The following is a 20,313-nucleotide window of genomic DNA, read 5'->3' on the forward strand; positions in this document are numbered from 1 at the left end:
AAATGACAAACCACACCAAACAACAAACTGGGAGGATAAAATTATAATACCTGTTACAAAGGACCAAATTCCTCCATGTATAGATTATAAATAATAGCATATATGAATCAGTAAATTAATAAGACAACTCAGTCAAAAAATGGCAATGAATAGAAATAAGTAGCTGTCAAGAAAATGGGCTTTAATTTTTCACCCAGAAGACTGGCAAAGAGTAAAATTATGATAGCATCCAGTCTCATTCAGAGAGTGGAAAAATGTCAATTATGAGAGTATAAATTAATGCAATAATGGAAACTCATTGGAGGTCAACTTTAATGTTCATATTTTTTGACCCAACATTTCCATTTCTAGGTAATTTTTCATACCCTTGTAGATGCATACTTAACTGGACGCCTAACATTATAAACAAAGCTGTATATTTCAGTATTATATGAAAAGGTTAAAACACCCTAAGTGATTAATAGTAGGAAACCTTATAAATAAATTGATATGTTCATAAAAATGGATTACTCTCTGTAGCAGATATAATGGGATTGATATGTATAAACAGATATGGAAAAATGTCAAAAATATATAAATTAAAAAGCAAATAGGTTGTGATGGCTCACACCTGTAATCCCAAATTTTAGGAGGCTGAGGTGGAAGGATCACTTCAGGAGTTCAAGGCTGCCATGAGCTGTGATCATAGCACTGCACTCCAACCGGGGCAATAGAGCGAGACTGTCTTTTTTTTGTTTTTTTTTTTTAAAAGACACACGAAAAAGCAAAATATAGTATAATAATTTGATACCATTGGTGTTTTAAATGATATGTCTGTATATAATAGAAAAGATCATTTACCCAATAAGTCCTAGACCATACTTTGTCTGGCTATTTCTGGAATTTAACAATTTATAACACTTTAAAAATTTAAAAAGGAGCATTTTGCAATGTGAATACATGACTTGGAACATGTGTTAGCTAGGTATTTCTCTGCTCTAATAACTAAAAATAAATGGCATAAACTCTCAAAACATTCCAAATATAAGTAGTTCAGTGTTGATCGGGTAACTCTGTGATTTGGGGACACAGGTTCTGTCTTGTTAGCTCTGCTATTCCCAGCAGGCAGCTTGTGTGGTGGACCTAAATCCAGCTCCATCATAGCTACATTACAGCCCACAGGCCAGGGTTGTCTCCATCACATCCTGGTGCTAGTAGTGCCCATACCCCGCCCCATAAGAAAAACTGCAATAGGAAAAGGGAAGACTAGGTATGGGGTAAGGGATTATCTAGTGGCGTGTTAAGTGAATGTTTAACATCTGGCTCTGCAGGGCTGAGGTAGGGAGCTCTGATGGTAGCATTTGCTGGTTTCTGTGGTGTAAATACTCGCACCATGGTCAGTTTCAAGCTGCAAACCTACACTTCCTGAAGGAGGAATTAGGGAGAAGTGCACACAGTTAGCTCCGGCAAGCTTGTAGGAGCAGGCTTCAGGGAACCACTGGGTTCATATAACCATATCTGCCATAGAATGGGATATAAGATGCTAAGGGGAAAAAAGAGTTTAAAAAATATAGGCCTGGTGCGGTGGCTCACGTGAGCCTGTAATCCCAGCACTTTGGGAGGCCGAGGCGGGCAGATCACGAGGTCAGGAGATGGAGACCATCCTGGCTAACACGGCGAAACCCCCCGTCTCTACTAAAAATACAAAAAAATTAGCCGGGCGTGGTGGTGGGCACCTGCAGTCCCAGCTACTCGGGAGGCTGAGGCAGGAGAATGGCGTGAACCCGGGAGGCGGAGCTTGCAGTGAGCAGAGATTGCGCCACTGCGCTCCAGCCTGGGCGACAGAGCGAGACTCTGTCTCAAAAACAAAAAACGTATATATAAAACCCGCTGGGCGCGGTGGCTCACGCCTGTAATCCCAGCACTTTGGGAGGTGGAGGCGGGAGGATGACTTGAGCTCAGGAGTTCAAGACCAGCCTAAGCAAAATGGTGAAACCCCTGTCTCTAGGGAAAAAAAAAACAAAAAAAACCCATATTAAAAAGCTAGCCGAGCATGGTGGCACGCGCCCATAGTCCCAGCTACTTAGGACACTGAGGCAGGAGTGTTGCTTGAGCCCAGGAGGCGGAGGTTTCAGTGAGCCGAGATCTCGCCGTTGCACTGCAGCCTGGGCGACAGTGAGACTGTCTCAAAAAAAAAAAAATTAATAAATAAATTTTAAAAAATTTTAAAAACTATAAAACTGTCTTGAAAAAGTTATTAGAAAACTTGCTGCTTTGTACTCTTAAATAAATTATTAAAATTATTACGCATGTATACTCAAATACATGCTGATGTGGGCAGAGAAAATCTGGAGTAATGGAAAATGATAACAGTATGTTTACTCTGAGTCTGGTGGTTGAGAAATGGTATTTGGGAAAGATGAATATTACTTCTCTATTGTTTGGAATTTTTATAATCAGCATGTATTTTTTAGTAATTTTTTAAAAGCCAATTGAACATTTTTAAATTAATTTCATATTAGGGTTAAAATGTACTGAGACTTATTTTTCCTTAAAATTGGCACTTAATGTCCAAAACTAAGACTAAAGAAGGTTATATATCCCCACCAATAATTGGATCCACACACCTCTTTCAGAGCTTATTAAATGGTATAGAACTAACTAGTCCTCCTATCCCAAACATCACCTAGCCCAGTAACTTCTCATTCTCAGTTGTGAGTTGTCAGCCTAGTAGATAACAGAACAGCTTTGCCCTGCCATCTTTCCCAGGCAAGGGGGCAAGGTTAGGGGTGGGGAGGAGATGCTTATCTTGCCCTGAATTCAAGACAGGGCAAATTCAAAGATCTGGAATTGTCTATAAGAAGAAGAGTTTAGTATCTTATTCCCTGCTAAATGTTTGCTGAGCTGTGAGCTCACCTTGGTGCAGCCATCAAAGTGGAAGACAACATGGGAAACCTGTGTGTTCCCCAAAGTTTAGGGATGTACAGAAATTATGTATTTAGAGTGAGAGAGAAATAATGTATACCCTCTGCCTACCTTATTAGTTTTAAACTTAGGAATATAGCTTCATTGCTTCTAAAATGACTTTCCACTTCCATGTAAAAAGTACAGAGTGTCATTTAAATCTAGTTTTTTGTTTTGTTTTATTTTTTGTTTTTATTTGTTTGTTTGTTTGTTTGAGATGGAGTTTTGCTCTTGATGCCCAGGCTGGAGTACAATGGCACGATCTTGGCTCACTGCAACCTCCGCCTCCCGGGTTCAAGCGATTCTCCTGCCTCAGCCTCCAAAGTAGCTGGGATTACGGGCGCCTGCCACCACACCCAGCTAATTTTTTATATTTTAGTAGAGATGGGGTTTCATCACGTTGGCCAGGCTGGTCTCAAACTCCTGACCTCAGGTGATCCACCCACCTCAGCCTCCCAATAAATCTAATTTTATAATGCTACTTTTTTAGCATAGGTAGGCCAGGTGCAGTGACTCATGCCTGTAATCCCAACACTTTGGGAGGCTGACGTGGGCAGGTCACTTGAGCTCAGAAGTTTCAGACCAGCCTGGGCAACATGGCAAGATTCCATCTCTACTAAAAATACAAAAAATTAGCCAAGCATGGTGGTGCACACCTGTGGTCCCAGCTATTCAGGAGGCTGAGGTGGGAGGACAGCTTGAGCCTGGGGAGCAGAGGTTGCAGTGAGCCGAGATTGCACCACTGCACTCCAGCTGGATGACAGAGTGAGAACCCTGTCTCAAAAATAAAATAAGTTGCATATGTAATAGGTTTTTTTTCTTTCTTTCTTTTTCTTTTTTTTTCTGAGATATGATATCGCCCTGTCACCCAGGCTGGAGGGCAGTGGTATAATCACGGCTCACTGCAGCCTCGACCTCCTGGGTTCAAGTGATCATCCCACTTCTCAGTCTCCCAAGTAGCTGACACCACAGGTGTACACCACCACACCCAGCTAATTTTTGTATTTTCTGTAGAGAGGCGAGTCTTGCCATGTTGCCCAGGCTGGTCTCGAACTCCTGGGTTCAAGAGATCCACCCACCTCGGTCTCCCAGAGTGCTGGGATTACAGGCATGAGCTAGAGCTACCACACCGGGCTATTTCTTTCTTTCTTTTTTAATAAAAAAATATCAATGAAATGCATACTGATTTTGAAAAGAAAAAGTCACTGAACATCTGTCTGAAATTTGGTGGGGAAAAAAGAGAGATGAGATGAGATACTTCCTGAGCACATTGTAAGTGAAGGTGTTTTAATTTTGAATTATGGTATAAAGAATTTTTAGAAGAGGGATTAAACAATACCTGCTATCTGGTCCCAAGTGAAGAGTAGATTGCTTAAAAAAAAAAAAAAATTATCTATGCTTTGTTGCTAAAAGTTCCTTTAAATAGTGGAAGTAAAATTTGACCATTCTGGTTCCATACTTAAATGTTTTAAACTCCTTCTTAAATATTGAAAACCCTGTTCTTATTTGTATAAACCAGTTGTAAGTTTATTTGAGGGCAAAGTAAAAAACACTGGTGACTATAAAAATGATGCTGTGATTAGAGTAAGCTGGAATTTAAACTTAGAACACAGTGTAAGCCTTGCCAAATTGATAGTTTACATTCTTTCAGCTATAACTATTGTGGATTATTCAAGGAATAATAAGTTGTTATTTTACCTATTCAGTCATCTGGTAACCTGTAAATCATTTCTGTGTGTTTAGAGAATTAAGGTAGTTGGTTTTTTTATTGTTATTATTATTTGCAAACCACACTAAGTATAAGTAGGGCTTGATTGAGGTAATCCTTAGCCCCTGCTTAGTAATAATCACCAGCTTCAAGTCTATGTGTACCTTGCTGCCTTGATCACAACTATAGATTTTCTTCTCCTTTGAACCATGATTTTTTTTTTTTTTTTTTTTTTTTTTTTTTTTTGAGACAGAGTATCTCTGTGTCACCCAGGCTGGTCTCAAACTCTTGGTCTCAAGTGATCTGCCCACCTCGGCTTCCCAAAATGCTGGGATTATAGGCAGGAGCCACCGTGCCCAGCCCCATGATATTTTTAAACCCTGAGTCACCCATATTCTGATTTTTCTACTGTTGCCCCAGTCTCACTGCTTAGTATATAAACCAGAATAAAATTTGTCCTCAATTCCATCTAAGCCCTACTGTTGCTTGGCTATTCTTTTATTAAAATGATGAAGAAAGCAAAAGAAGGCATTCCATCACAACTATTCAGAAGTGTTCTAGAAGTTATAGTCATTGCTCTAAGATCAAACAGGAGGGAAAAGATGAGGTATGAATGTTGGAGGAGATAAATGATTATTATTAGCAAATAATGGAAAATCCAAGAGAATAAAGACTAAGACATCCTAAATGGAAAGTTCAGTTTGCTGGTTGATTAGAAAGTAAATATACAAAAATAAATGTAGTGTTCCTGTATATCTGAAAGAAATAGATCATGTAATAGGAAGAAAAGATCTCATTCAGAAAGTAATGTGACATATAAAAAAATAAAAAACTAACATTTTTAAAGAAGTATGCAGGGCCTATATAGAGAAACTACAAATCTGTACTGAGAGATGTAGAAGATTTCAGTAAACAGAGATGTCATGTTCCTATGTCAGAAATGTAAAAGTGTGGATTTACCCCTAGTTATTGCAGTCATTGTAGTGACATTATAAATCCTAATGTGGGCCAGGTGTAGTGGCTCACACCTGTAATCCTAGAGCTTTGGGAGGCTGAGGTGGGCGGATCACTTGAGGTCAGGAGTTCAAAACCAGCCTAGCCAACATGGTGAAACCCTGTCTCTACTAAAAATACAAAAAAATTAGCCGGGCGTGGTGGTGGGCGCCTGTAATCCCAGCTACTTGGGAGGCTGAGGCAGGCGAATCGCTTGAACCCAGGAGGCTGAGGTTGCAGTGAGCTGAGATCTCGCCACTAGGCAACAGAGTGAGACTCTGTCTCAAAAAAAAAAAAAAGAAAGAAAAAAATCCTAATTTGAATAATATTTGGTGGTTGTCAAAATGATTCTCAAACTTGTTGGAAAGGATAAAGGGAGAATAACCAAAATAAACAAATTGAAAGTATTTATTTACTAAATACTGAAATATTACTACCAGCAACAGCTTTATTGTCGCTGGAATAGTGGAAAAGAATGGAAAATCCAGAAGTAAGCCAAAGAATAGATGAAAATGTAGTGTAAATTAAAAGTTGCATTTAATTTAGTAGGGAAAGGATGCACTGCTCAGTAATTATTAGCTAAACATTTGAATAAAATTAGTTATATGTATCAGTCACACCATACACAAAAATAAATTACAAATGGTAAAAGATTTAAATATAAAAATCACACACATACACAAAAATGAATTCCAAATGGTAAGAGATTTAAATGTAAAAATAAAACTGTTTAAACCATCCTTCCCCACAAAAGGAGTGATTACTTACATAATGTTAGGGGTGAGAAAGTCTTCCTTTGCACAGCTGCAAAGGTTGAATATACAATGGAAAAGATTCGTGAATTTGACTACCTAAATTTTAGGGGGTTTTATTTATTTATTTATTTATTTATTTATTTTTGAGATAGAGTCTCGCTCTGTCGCCCAGGCTGGAGTGCAGTGGCCCGATCTCGGCTCACTGCAAGCTCCGCCTCCAGGGTTCACGCCGTTCTCCTGCCTCAGCCTCCTGAGTAGCTGGAACTACAGGCCCCCGCCACCTCGCCCGGCTAGTTTTTTTGTACTTTTTTAGTAGAGACGGGGTTTCGCCGTGTTAGCCAGGATGGTCCTGATCTCCTGACCTCGTGATCCACCCGCCTCGGCCTCCCAAAGTGTTGGGATTACAGGCGTGAGCTACCGCGCCCGGCCACTTTTAGGGTTTACAAAAAATAAATAAATAAAGACAGTTTTCTTTTTTTTTTTTTTTTTTTTTGAGACGGAATCCCGCTCTGTCACCCAGGCTGGAGCGCAGTGGCATGATCTCAGCTCACTGTAGCCTCCGCTTCCCGGGTTCAAGCAATTATGCGACCTCAGCCCCCCGAGTAACTGGGAATACAGACGCACGCCACCACGCCTGGCTAATTTTTTTGTATTTTTAGTAGACACGGGGTTTCGCCATGTTGGCCAAGCTGGTCTTGATCTGACCTCGTGATCCGCCCGCCTGGGCCTCCCAAAGTGCTGGGATTACAGGCGTGAACCACCGCGTCTGGCCGACAGTTTTCTTACGGTTTGTTGCTTTATAGTCTGTGACGTGATGTAAAACACATGCTCAGTTTGTTCCACCAATATTATTCTGCATAATAGTTTAATTCTTAACCTCCTTTTTCCAAGTACCATTTGAGTTTCTGTACCCCTGTTTAGCAAGAATTTTTTTTATTTGAATGTATTTGAGGTTTCTTTCAAAGATCACAAATATGTTTAAATTAGTGATATATACATTTTCTGAAAAGAGGGTATAGTTAGTGGAAGATATTAGTTCTATCAGTATCAAATCATGTTAGCATGTGGTCATCCTAGTGTGGTATTAACATGCCCGTTTTATATTTCAGTATCTGAAATGAAAGTAACTAATAATTGAACATCTGTCTGCTCTACTAATAAGTAGATATTTTTGCCTCATTGCTTCTTCTGATCACTTTATTAATTTATCAGAATGCCCAAGTGTTGTGAGGTCCAGCTACTTACATCATTCCTGCCCCTGGTTGAGCTTATTGCTTTTTTTTCCTCTCTTTCCAGGTATCTGGCATAATTTTGTCCTTGCACTCTTGGGTATTTTAGCTCTCGTTCTCCTCCCAGTAATTCTCTTGCCATTTTACTACACTGGAGTTGGGGTGCTCATCACTGAAGTTGCTGAGGTAAATAATGGATTACTCAGGGCATTCTTTCATCAGAGGTTGTGATGTAATACCTAGCATCTAATCAGAAACTTTTATTCAAGATCTCCTCATATACAAAATGCTCGGTTTCTTCTGAAGAAATTACTGTAATCCTTTCAAATCTAGCAAATAATGTTGGGAAACACGTTGGTTTTTTTAAAGTTTCGTGAAAATTGTTTTTGTCCTGATGCTGTACTTAGGAAGATAGTATCAAGATTCTCTACCTGTAGTTTATTGGTAAAATACATCATTTACCTTTACTGTTTATTTTTATATCTGCTTTTGAGTCAAATGTCTTTACGCCTCCTAAGTAGTAAGAAAGATGAAACCTAGGCTGTCCAGCTGCAACATTTCATAGGAGTTTAAGTTAACGTCTTCAACTCTGTATTTCACTCCCTTAGACAATAACTGCTATGATGGCATCAAACCTTCTATTCAGACATTAGAAAGAGGAAAATTACGTTTGTGAGCAGTTGGCTTACATATACATTGTACTGATGGTATTGTCTGTATATTTGGGATATGTAAGGACATGTCTTATTGTTTTACGTGTTAAGGATATAGGAAAGGCAAGACAGTCTGATGATACGTTCACCAAAAAAAATTTTAATTGGCAGTTTGGGGAAAAAATTTATCATTTTAGTCTTAATAGTCAGCAAGTCGGCTTTTTTTCAGTTGTGAAAAATTCAAAATCTTGGAGAATTTGGGAAAAGTAACTATAATTGTTGGATTTTATTTTAATTTTCTAGGACTATGTCTTGAATTCAAAGCTGGATTATTTTCTGCATTCAAAATATTCTACTTAATTAACTCAGTGTCTTTATTATTTGCTCAGATTAATTATAGCTTGTCTTCATGCATTATCTGATTTGGTTTTACCCTCTTCCCAAGGACTCTCCTGCCATTGGACCCAGAGGCCTTTTTGTGGGAGACCTTGTCACCCATCTACAGGATTGTCCTGTTACTAATGTGCAAGATTGGAATGAATGTTTAGATACCATCGCCTATGAGCCCCAAATTGGTTACTGTATAAGTGCATCAACTTTACAGCAGTTAAGTTTCCCAGTTAGAGGTGTGTATTTTCCTCAATATAATATAATGCTTCAAGCACCAGTACCTGCCATTCACTAATCCTTAGACCATGTCTACAGATTTATTCTGTTCTAATCCGTTTAAAGCAAATCAGTAAAGTAAATAGGTTCAAACTAATAGACATTTTTCTTGGTAAGTTGGATGCTAATATGTATGTTTCCTTTATTATATATTGTTGAACTTTTAATTATTTTCATAATGTCATATTTGACTTTTAGGACTCTAATATTTTCTGCTTTCAAAACACTTGTATTAAATCATAGCCAGGCACAGTGGCTCAAGCCTGTAATCCCAGCACTTTGGGAGGCTGAGGCAGGCGGATCACTTGAGGTCAGGAGTTCACGACCAGCCTGGCCAACATGGTGAAACCCCATCTCTATTAAAAATACAAAAATTAGCAGGGCATGGTGACAGGCTCCTGTAGTTTCAGCTGCTCGGGAGTCTGAGGCAGGAGAATTGCTTGAACCCAGGAGATGGAGGTTGCAGTGAGCCAAGATCAGGACATGGAAAGAGACTCTGTCTCAAAAAAAAAAAAAAAAATCAGCATTCAAGGTCCATCATAACCAATTAACTAATTCCAATAATTAAATACCCCCAATATATTATCTTTATAGTGTGTAGATATATTATAGTACTTTAAACTTTTATAACTGAAAAAGGGAATATAAATAATAAGAACCAGTTCTACTTTGCATAAGCTTATGTCAGAACAGATAAACAATGATAGTTAACTAAATATATAAAAATCAAAGCATAAACATTCTGTATTAATATATTGTTAGCCCAACACAGACATGCAATAAGGAAAGATTAAAAGAAATAAAAAGGAACTTGGCAAACAAAAAACCCCATCTGGGATTTAGAAAAAATTCCCTTACTTCTTAAAAATTCCCTTAATACTTAAACAGTTCTAGTGGTAGCTGTGTGGATGTTGGCATGTCTGAATCTATCTGGGATAGAGTTATGTTATGTATTTTATGTGGCAGGCATCCTAAGGAAGTTATCTTGGCTTCCAAAAATACCCCGTGAAGTCAGATATGTTGCTCTGTGCAGCAGATGACAGAGCTGAAGCAAGTTTCTTCTCGGATCCTGCCAAACTTATTTTGAGTTATTTTAGCTCTGAAAAATCAGCTTCCCAATTTTTTATACAAAATCAGCTTCCCAATTCTTTATACAAAATCAGCTTCCCAATTCTTTGTACAAAATCAGCTTCCCAATTCTTTACACAAAATTGTTTATACAAAATTGAAGGTGTTAGAAAATAGAAATTATGGTCACAGACTATATCTTTAAGTGAAAAAACATCCTGATACTTGTCCACATCTATTGGTGTAGGGAAATATGATTAATAATCAAGAATAGTTTTAGTAAAGTACTGTGTGCAACACAGGCAAAGTAGTAAGAACTGATTTTTTTTTAAGTTTTCAAGTTTACTCTTCCATGTATAATCCATTTGTAAGAATTTTTTTATTATCAAAAATGTTTAGACACAACGGAGAATAGTATAAACGAGCCCACATGTATCTTTCTGCCAACTTTGGCAATTATTAACATTTTGCCAATTTTTTCATCTAAGCAGTCCACTTTTAGGGGAAGTATTTTAAAGTACATCCCAGGCATCCTATCATTTCATCCATAACCTTCAGCCTGCCTTTAACTGATGATGACTCATTAAACATGACCATAATACTGTTGTAATTCCTAACAAAATAACAGTAATTTCTGATATCTAGTTGGTATTCAATTATTTCTAATTCTTTTCATTATAGTTGATTTAAATTAGTTAGGATGTCTTCTAAGACTTTAAATTTGTAACAATTCTCCTTGACCTGTTTTTGAAAGGTTATTTTTTTGTTGAAGAAACTGAGTCATTTGTTTTGTTGAATTTCCTATATTCTGGGTTTTTCTGGTTATAGCTTGTCCTCATGATGTCATTAACTTGTTCAGATGTCTTCCAATTTTCTATAAACTGTTAATTAGGTCCACGGCCTTGATTAGATTCAGAATCCTTTTTGTTTGTTTGTTTGTTTGGCAAAAACACTTCATAGGCGGCGCTTGGTACTTCCTATGGCATCATATTGCATCCAGTATCTATTGTGCTCTGTTTTAATGGTGTTAAGATTGTTCAGTGGACCAGTCTGATTCTTTAAGGTTGAAATATTTATAAATTTTCCCCATTCTCAGGAGCCTCTTACCATCTTCCAAAGCTTTTAAGATGATAGAAGATTGATTATGTAATCCACAATGTGTTCTTCTTTAAAGAAATGATCCATTATTTCCCACTTCTTAAGTCCTTTATCATTTTCTTTTGGTTTCTCTAAATTTGATGTAATGTGTATTGAATTACAAAAACCAAAGTGACACACTAGTTAAATAAAGTTCTCTTCTGTAGGATTGTTTTACTTAGGATATCTGCATATTCAGATGTTTAGGGTTTTATCCTTTTCCTATCAGACAGACTGTAAATAAAAATTTTCCCTGAAATACTCAGAAACTCTCTTCTTGTCAACTGTTTGAGTATTTCACTGTTGTGGATCATGTGCTACATTTTGGAGGTATTTGTTTAAATACCTAATTACTCTTTCTATACTAAAATCAATCCAGAAGTAATTCTCTTTTTTTTTTTTTTTTTCCAGACCCTGGGCTGTTGTAGCCCAGCAGTAATTCTTCAATATCTATTTTGTCTCAGTATACATGTTTATTTTACATGATTACTATATCTGATAAATCTGTGCCTCTATTTAAGCTTTTGAAAATGGAGTACGTATACTTAGCCAGTTTAAAGGAACATTAATGTCCATAAATATCACTTAAAATATATACTAGGACTGGTCCAAATGCAGTTGTGGTTACAATTAATTGATCACAACCAGTTACAGAATTCTTTGTTCCTTCTCTATTCCCACTACATCACTTGACTAGCCTTAAAAAAAAAAATACATACTAGATTAATTTTGATGGCAGGCTTAGCCCCTGGGGCCATGGACATTTAAGAAAGCTATGGATTGATGGTTTTTTATATGTTTCTAGGTAACTTTGTTATCCTTCATTGTAAGTAGGAATGAAAGATATGGTCAAATATACCAATACAAAGTGTCCAATGATCCAAAAGTTATTCATGTTCAATTTAGAGTAGAATTCAGTACACATAACTAAATTCTAGGAATTTATACCACTTCAGATTAATAAAGCCACCTTGGAAAGATCACACCCTGGAAGTGCTTGTAAACCATCTCCACCAATTATCTCTAGCCTCTTATTTCATACCCCGCCTCTCCCAGATGCAGTATTAGATTTAAACTCTTTGAAGATTAAACAGCCTTTTGGGGAAACTCCAAGAAGAACACTGAGGGCTTGGAGCCCTTTGTACCTGGAATAGATCTCTGGTCTTACTCTGGGTCAGAAAAGAAAAACATACACTCTTCCCCCATTCATATTGAAGCCTCTGCTTTTAGGGTTGCTGGCTGTCCATACACCACTCAGTGATTTAAATAGAACTGAAAGTTACAGACAATAACTAGTATGACTCTTTTGGGGGACTATTTTCCTAACAAGTACTTTGCATCTTCACTCTTTATTTCGAGGGAGGCACTCCTTATTTCATATATGCATAAAGCTAAATTCCTTTTTGATGAAAGCATTGTCTTGAGTAAGAAAGGCTGTCCTTAGCAAGTCCACCATTTGAACTACATTTTAAGAAGCACGAGACAGAATGCTAAGGCAACTCTGCTTAAAGTGAAGCTGTGAGCCCAGACTCAGGCATCCACCCTGAACAGTTTACATTCCTATTCAAAGGAGGTGAGGGTTTATGCCCTTACCTGCCTGGCAACAGAAATATTAAACTGTCTTACATATCTTTAACTAGAGTGAGAGAAGACCCTTCTTGACCCAGTTTAAGATAATAAAAGGAAAACTCTGGGAATCTTTTCAACAAACTTTGAGAACTCAGATTGTTTTTATGCCCAAATTGCTCTAATATTTGGGGAAAAAAAGACTTTTTTGTTATTATGAGCATCAAGTTATGGTTTGCTATCCTAAATTGAAGAGTAAGAGTGTGTATATAAGTGTGTGTGTGTGTGTGTGTATATATATGTATATATATATTATTTTTTTTTTTGAGATGGAGTCTCACTCTGTCGCCCAGGCTGGAGTGCAGTGGCGCGATCTCGGCTCACAGCAACCTCTACCTCCCTGGTTCAAGCGATTCTCATGCCTCAGCGTCCCGAGTAGCTGGGATTACAGGTGTATGCCACCAAGCCCGGCTAATTTTTTTGTATTTTTTTTAGTAGAGACGGGGTTTCACCATGTTGGCCAGGCTGTTTTCAAACTCCTGACCTCAGGTGATTTCAAACTCCTGACCAGGCTGTTTTCAAACTCCTGACCTGGGTGAGCCACCACACCCAGCCTCGTGTGTGTGTGTGTGTGTGTGTGTGTGTGTGTGTGTGTGTGTGTGTGTGTTTCGTTTAACTACTTGTTACTAGGCAGTGATGGCATAAAGTCAGCAATAGAACTGAGAATAAATAGGCTTGCTTCCCTGTGTTGGAGCCCTAGCTATGTGTTATATATTTGATAAGCTAGGGTAAGAAAATTATTCAGTTCATGTTAGAGATATAGAAAATGGTAGGCACTGTGAACTAGAGATTGAAAAAATCTCTTCTCCCCAGCTTTATTCCACAGTTACCTCTGGTCTAGACCATTCTTTGTAGACTGGACTATTTCCATGACTATATTAGGGCTCATCTTAGGGTACATTCAAAATATACGAATTCTCCCTGTAATAACATTATGAAACTTTTCTGGCCTTAAATATTTCTGATTGTCTCCCATACTGGGGATATTTAAGGACAATTTTAATCTTCTAGAGTTAAATTGAACCCATAAATTCCCCTGGGGACATTCTATTGCAATCTTGAATATTACTTCCAAAGTAGAATTGTATTGGCCTCTCGTAATTGATAAAAACATATGAATGTAAAAATTATCTGTGTCATACCCCCTCATCTTATAGATTAAGAATCAAGTCACAGAAATTGGTTAAGTAACTTGTTCTTTATGTGACCCAGTAGAAAAGATTCTAAAATTATGTTTAAGCCTATAGCTTCTTAAGATAGCAATAGAGAAATATCAAGTTTACTTCTCACATGCAAACAAAATATTTAACTCTTTATTGGAAAATTATGTATGTCAGGAGGTACTTAATCATGTTACGGAGGCCACAGGCATGGATTTCTGTTTTGCTTGGAATAAATGCCACGGGAAGAAAAAAACCAGAGATCACAAATTGGTGGCAGCCTCCAGGCCAAATCCAGCCTTAGCAGATGTATTTGCTTTGGCTTGCCCAGTGTTTTTAAATTTTTAATTGGCTGCCAATATTTAAACTTCAACAGGCTTCACATGAAGGTCCAGATTTCTGGTTTCTATTGGGACAAAATGGAAGATCTGTCAATTCTGGGCCCCAAATTGAGTGGCCTGGCTGTTAACCCCCTAGAACAGGCCATGTATTTTCTAGTTCATCACAGTCCCCACCACTTTCTGTTTTTTCTGCATATGATCCACTTCATTTATTTGGTACCTGCTTGGCCCATTTAAGCATTTATATTACCAAACATGCCATATCAATAGCAATAATAAATTCCTGACTTCCAATTCTGTATTGTACCCAGTCCTCTAAGAAAACTTAGTAACTAAGCATCAGCTATAAACATTTTAAGATCATTACTGATACAAAGGCAAATCACGTAGAACATCATTTATGTATTCAGTGTATATTGAGTAATCCACCTTATATAAGACACTGAGAAACCTTTCCCTCAGGAAGCTCACAGTTTAGTCATAAAAACAGACCATACCCACATTATTACAGTACAAGTTTAAATTTAAATAATGACAGGCAATACTGGGAAATGATAACATTCTTGACTAAGAACATGAAGGCAGGTTTCACAGCATCAGTCCTTGAACTGGCCGTCAACAGTGAGTTTACTTTTAGGAGGCCAAGATGGACATGGACCTCAGCACCATAGAACAGAAGGTGGTCAAGGAACTGCCAGTAATTCAGTTTAGGAAGAGAATCATATGGGATAAGGTAGTTTAAAAGTGAGAGGGAATTAGTCTGTACTCAAGTGGGAATAGATAAGGAGAAAAATGAGGAGGAGTTTTGTAAAAATCCATGGGACTTGGCAATCTGGTCAAAGAGAACACTGAGGGTTTTAGCTTGGATTGATTTTTCTAAAGAATTCCTGAACAACTTTTTACTTTATACTTTACCATTAGGGCTGACAAATGATTATAGGCTAGGATTTGTCTGTGCCATAAGATGCTCACAGTCTGCTTTAATATTTTAAATACTACTCACTCAAAATTAAATACCCATTCAGTTATGATAAGAAAACAGAACAGGCCAGCACAGTGTCTCATGCCTATAATCCCAGCACTTTGGGAGGCCGAGGTGGGTGGAACACTTGAAGCCAGCAGTTCAAGACCAGCCTGGCCAACATGGTGAAACCCCATTTCTACTAAAAGTACAAAAAAATTCACTGGGCATGGTGGCACATGCCTGTAATCCCAGCTACTCAGGAGGCTGAGGCAGGAGAATTGCTTGAGCCCAGGAGGTGGAGGTTTCAGTGAGCAGAGATCATGCCACTGCACTCCAGCCTGGGTGACAGAGCGAGACTCTAAATAGATAGATAGATAGATAGATAGATAGATAGATAGATAGATAAATGGAATAACAGTTGCCCCATTGCTGTTGTCTTCCAAAAATGGTAACTGGATTACTGGTGTACAGGCAGGTATGTGCACATCTGTGGGTCAAATTGGGCATCCCTGGTTCTCTAGGGGGAGCCCCAAAGTAAGCCTGGGGTAGAATAGGTATTTGGAAATAATGGGGATGTCTTAGGCATCCTCTGGCCACCTCTGTTTACCAGCACCACAGTGCAGGGGTTCCGAAGTAATGTTGGATCATCGGCATTCAGGCACATAATAGTAGTTCATTAAATGTTTGTGCTTGACCAGCTGGACTTATTATTGTGAAACTTACTGAGGTACTGCAACTCCGGCTTTATGGGTAGGTCAGTTTATATGAGGACAACTAACCTAGGGTAACTGCTGCTTCTTGATTTAAAATTGAATGGATCTCTTTTGGTAATGTAAAATCAAACTGCAGCAAGTAGCCCTCAAGTTGAACTCTGAATTATACAGTTGCTTCTAAACAAAGTAAAAATATGCCATTTTACTTATTCTTTTTGTCACAAATGTGTTTTTATATAACAGACTCTAATAAACAGTGTATTTCTCTTTAGCATACAAACGGCTAGATGGTTCAACTGAATGCTGTAACAATCACAGCCTCACAGATGTGTGCTTTTCCTACAGAAATAATTTTAATAAGCGTTTGGTAAGTTGTCCCTGAAGCAGTCTTGCTTGTCTGATATAATTACTACAAAATAAGCATGTAGAGCTAAAATGGAATCTATGGAAACTTCTCTCTTTTGCTCTATTTGTATCATTTTATTAAAATCTCTACATTTCACATGTCACATTTCATCTGAAAATCTTTAAAAATTTATAGTGATAATATCTTATTTGACCCAAATGGGGTACTTGAATCTATTTTATAGTAGGTGCACATAAATGGCATTTCTTTTATATGAACCTCATTCCTGATATGCTACGTGGCATGAAAAATGTTGAAGGAATGTAACTTAGGTTTTTCTTAATAAATCATTTTTAATATTGACTGATTAATATTTTATTTATAGCATACATGTCTTCCTGCCCGGAAAGCAGTTGAAGCGACCCAAGTTTGCAGAACCAATAAAGATTGTAAAAAAAGCTCAAGTTCAAGTTTCTGTATAATACCTTCTTTGGAAACTCACACTCGCTTAATAAAAGTAAAACACCCACCTCAAATTGATATGTTATATGTAGGACATCCTCTTCATCTTCACTACACAGGTGAGTATTTTTGTGGTAGACACTTAGAAAATCATTAAGATCACATATAGTTTCAGTAGTAGAAACTCACTACAAATCCTTGAATTAATACATTTATTATAAATTTGACCATTTATCAAAGTCTTGTTAACTTGTTCTTAAGCATTAAGTGAAAATTATGCAGTAGGAAGTTAATCTGAATTTATAAAATAAGATGGAGCTGAATCCATGCCTGCCTATGCAGAGTGACACATTTTCCCTTCCCTACCATTTATGCCCAGGTGAAATACGTGATCTCTCAGATGTCCTCTGAGAGTTTATTAAATTTATCCAAGCTCCCCAAAACAGTGGCAAGAGCAACATACCCTAGAGAATGCCAAGATGCATGGGGATGTAACTATAATTTGTGTGTGACACATGACTTTCATATGACTATACTTTCAAAACTGGTCCAGCATAATCATTTTAGCAGTGGCAGCATCGTTGGACTAAGTTATTTATGGCTAAAGATCACATAGTCTAACTCATTTTGTTGTAGAAGATTTTTTAAATAGTTTACCATGCAATTTACCCATTAAAGTTTACAATTCGGTGGGGTTTTGTTTGTTTGTTTTTGTTTTGTTTTGAGACAGATTCTCACTCTGTCACCCAGACTGGAATGCAGTGGCTCAATGTTGGCTCACTGCAACCTCCATACCCAGGACTCAAGTGATCCTCTCACCTTAGCCTCCCAAGTAGCTGGGACTACAGATGTGTGCCACCATGCTGGGCTAATTCTTTGGGTTTTGTAGAGACAGAGTCTCACTATGTTATCCAGGCTGGTCTCAAACTCCTGTGCTCAAGCAATTCTCCCTCCTCAGTCTCTAAAAGTGCTGGGATTACAGGCATGAGGCACTGTGCCCAGCCCAGTGGTTTTTAATATATTGAGTTGTGCAACCATCACCACAAGCTAGCTGCAGAATATCTTCATCACCACTAAAAGAAACTCCATACCCATTAAGTACTCACTCCCTGTATCTCTCCAACACCCCCAGCCCTTGGCAATCTCTAATCTACTTTCTGTTTCTATAAATTTGCCTGTTCTGGTCATTTCATATAAATGGAATATTTTATGACTAGCTTCTTTGATGTAGCTTAATGTTTTCAAGGTTTATCTGTGTTGTGGCGTGAATTAGTACTTCATGCTTTTTAAGGCCAAATGATATTCCTTGGTATGGATAGACCACATTTTCTTTATTCATTCATAGTTAATGGATATGTGGGTTTTATGTCACTCTTTTTTTTTTTTTTGAGACGGAGTTTTGCTCTTGTTGCCCAGCCTGGAGTGCAATGGCGCAATCTCGGCTCACTGCAGCCTCTGCCTCCTGGGTTCAAGCAATTCTCCTGCCTCAGCCTCCGGAGTAGCTGGGATTACAGGTGCCCACCACCATGCCCAGCTAATGTTTGGTATTTTTGGTAGAGACAGAGTTTCACCATATTGGTCAGGCTGGTCTCGAACTCCTGACCTCAGGTGATCTGCCTGTCTTGGTCTCCCAAAGTGCTGGGATTACAGGCGTGAGACACCGCGCCTGGCCTATGTCACTCTTTAAAAGACTCTCTCATTGCTCCACAGTCATATCCTGAGATACAACTGAGGTCATTTTTCTTATCAGTTTGACACTAAATGACTCTAGACTGCAACTATTAAATAAAACCTGAATAAATGAATAAATGAATAAATGTCCCTAGTGGGGGTAATTCAGAAATGTGTACTATGAGTTCTGACTAATTACAGGATAGTTTTAAAATGTTTTGAACAAAAACGGGATTATGGAATCCACAGAGTAGATGAGACTTTAAATCCCCTCATCTTAATCCTTGGTTTAGCCATGAAGAAAAAAAAAGACCTGAAAGAGGTTAAGTAGCATAATAGTAGGAGTAAACATAATTTTAAGGTTATACCACTTTGAAAGGGTAAGGACTCTTAATGTAAATTTCTTACTCTCGCCTCAAAATATAAGTACACATTGGGACATGTTTTTTCATTCTGCTGTTTTTATTAGATATTCTGGAAGTATTGACTGCTTTTATATGTGAGGTACATAGCCTGCATATGTTTAGGAAGGGCTTTCTCAATCAATTTAATCTGCTAGCCCAATTTTTAACCATATGGTAGAATTCATAATGCTGTTGCTTCTCTGGTATGAATAATATTTATTATTCCTTATTTTTCTTTTTCAGTGAGCATCACCAGTTTTATCCCACGTTTTAACTTTCTAAGCATAGATCTGCCAGTGATTGTGGAGACATTTGTCAAGTATCCTTTCTGGTGTGAAACATGTTTTAAAAGTGTGTTACTTGGATCTTCATCAATTTTTCCTTGAATAGAGCATTACAAGTATAGACCTCACAAGTATCACTTAATTGCTAATAACTGAACAAGAATCTTGAAAGTTGAAAAAGATCAGATTGTACCCAGGAGGGAAGAAGTCAGAGAAAGATTAATCAGAGTGAGAAAGGTTTAGATGTAGAAGGGAAAGAACCCAGAATACAAATTGAGAAATGAATTTACAGGTCTAAAATGTTTTAGTAAGTTTATAAAGGATGGAAGCTTCAGTTACTACTGAGGTGATGAATTCTGCCCCATCTGAGCCTGTTAGTTCTGACCAAATAGAGGATGTAATTGCATAACCAGGAATTATGTAAATCCCAGGGAGGAATGCACAAGAAAGATCAAGCTGGTTTCAACTACTAAGATAGCAATTCAGAGGGCCAAATCTCATGTGGTCTTTAGTATATTATGATTGCACATAAAAGATGAATTTTTTCATATTAATTATTATGCAGAATTGAATTACTGGAAAGTTATGGGAGGGTTCTTTAATTTTGTCGCTTTTAAATTTTTTAATGTCTTTCCTCAATTATTTAAATTTTAAAAAAAAAGGAAAACAAGTAAGCAGTTATTTTTTTTAAATGTGTATAATTAAGATTGTGGCCAGGTGCAGTGGCTCACACCTGTAATCCTAGCACTTTGGGAGGCCAAGGCAGGTGGATCACCTGAGGTCAGGAGTTCCAGACCAGCCTGACCAATATGGCAAAACCCCATCTCTACTAAAAACAGAAAAATTATCCGGGCGTCTTGGTATGCACCTGTAGTCCCAGCTACTTGGGAGGTTGAGACAGGAGAATCGCTTGAACCCAGGAGGTGGAGGTTGCAGTGAGCTGAGATTGCTCCACTGCACTATAGCCTGGGCGACAGAGCTAGAATCCATCTCAAAAAAAAAAAAAAAAGATTGCACTTTATAGACTCTGCAGCTTTGTCACCAAGAGACTTATGCTATAACCTTATAGATGGTAATAAAATAAAGTAGGTTTCAAGAACCAAAATCTTTGTTTCCTAATATAAAGTAATGCTTTGTAAGGCCCAAAGAGTAATTTTCCCCTTATTTCTTATTCCTTCCACATTCCCTTC

At 37.8% G+C, this 20,313-nt stretch overlaps 2 protein-coding genes across 6 annotated transcripts in view; both read left to right on the plus strand.

Annotated features, from left to right (window-relative positions):
* Window positions 1-20,313, plus strand: part of SMS (spermine synthase) — an 863,947-nt gene that overhangs the window by 728,225 nt on the left and 115,409 nt on the right. The gene's annotated exons all lie outside the window — the stretch shown is intronic.
* The window catches only part of MBTPS2 (membrane bound transcription factor peptidase, site 2), a 58,426-nt gene that overhangs the window by 21,910 nt on the left and 16,203 nt on the right, over window positions 1-20,313 (plus strand). For 4 of the 5 annotated variants that reach the window (XR_007722379.1, XM_050775122.1, XM_050775123.1 and 1 more), the window contains exons 6-10: window positions 7,696-7,814; window positions 8,727-8,907; window positions 16,229-16,323; window positions 16,688-16,883; window positions 19,083-19,158. Coding sequence is in view for 4 of the 5 variants with exons in the window: in XM_050775122.1 (XP_050631079.1) it covers window positions 7,696-7,814; window positions 8,727-8,907; window positions 16,229-16,323; window positions 16,688-16,883; window positions 19,083-19,158 (667 nt within the window). In the remaining variant the exon portion in view is untranslated. The remainder of the gene's footprint in view (window positions 1-7,695; window positions 7,815-8,726; window positions 8,908-16,228; window positions 16,324-16,687; window positions 16,884-19,082; window positions 19,159-20,313) is intronic. The other variant, XM_050775125.1, reaches the window with a different exon arrangement.

Source organism: Macaca thibetana, chromosome X (genome assembly GCF_024542745.1).
Source record: "Macaca thibetana thibetana isolate TM-01 chromosome X, ASM2454274v1, whole genome shotgun sequence".
Lineage (NCBI taxonomy): Eukaryota > Metazoa > Chordata > Mammalia > Primates > Cercopithecidae > Macaca > Macaca thibetana.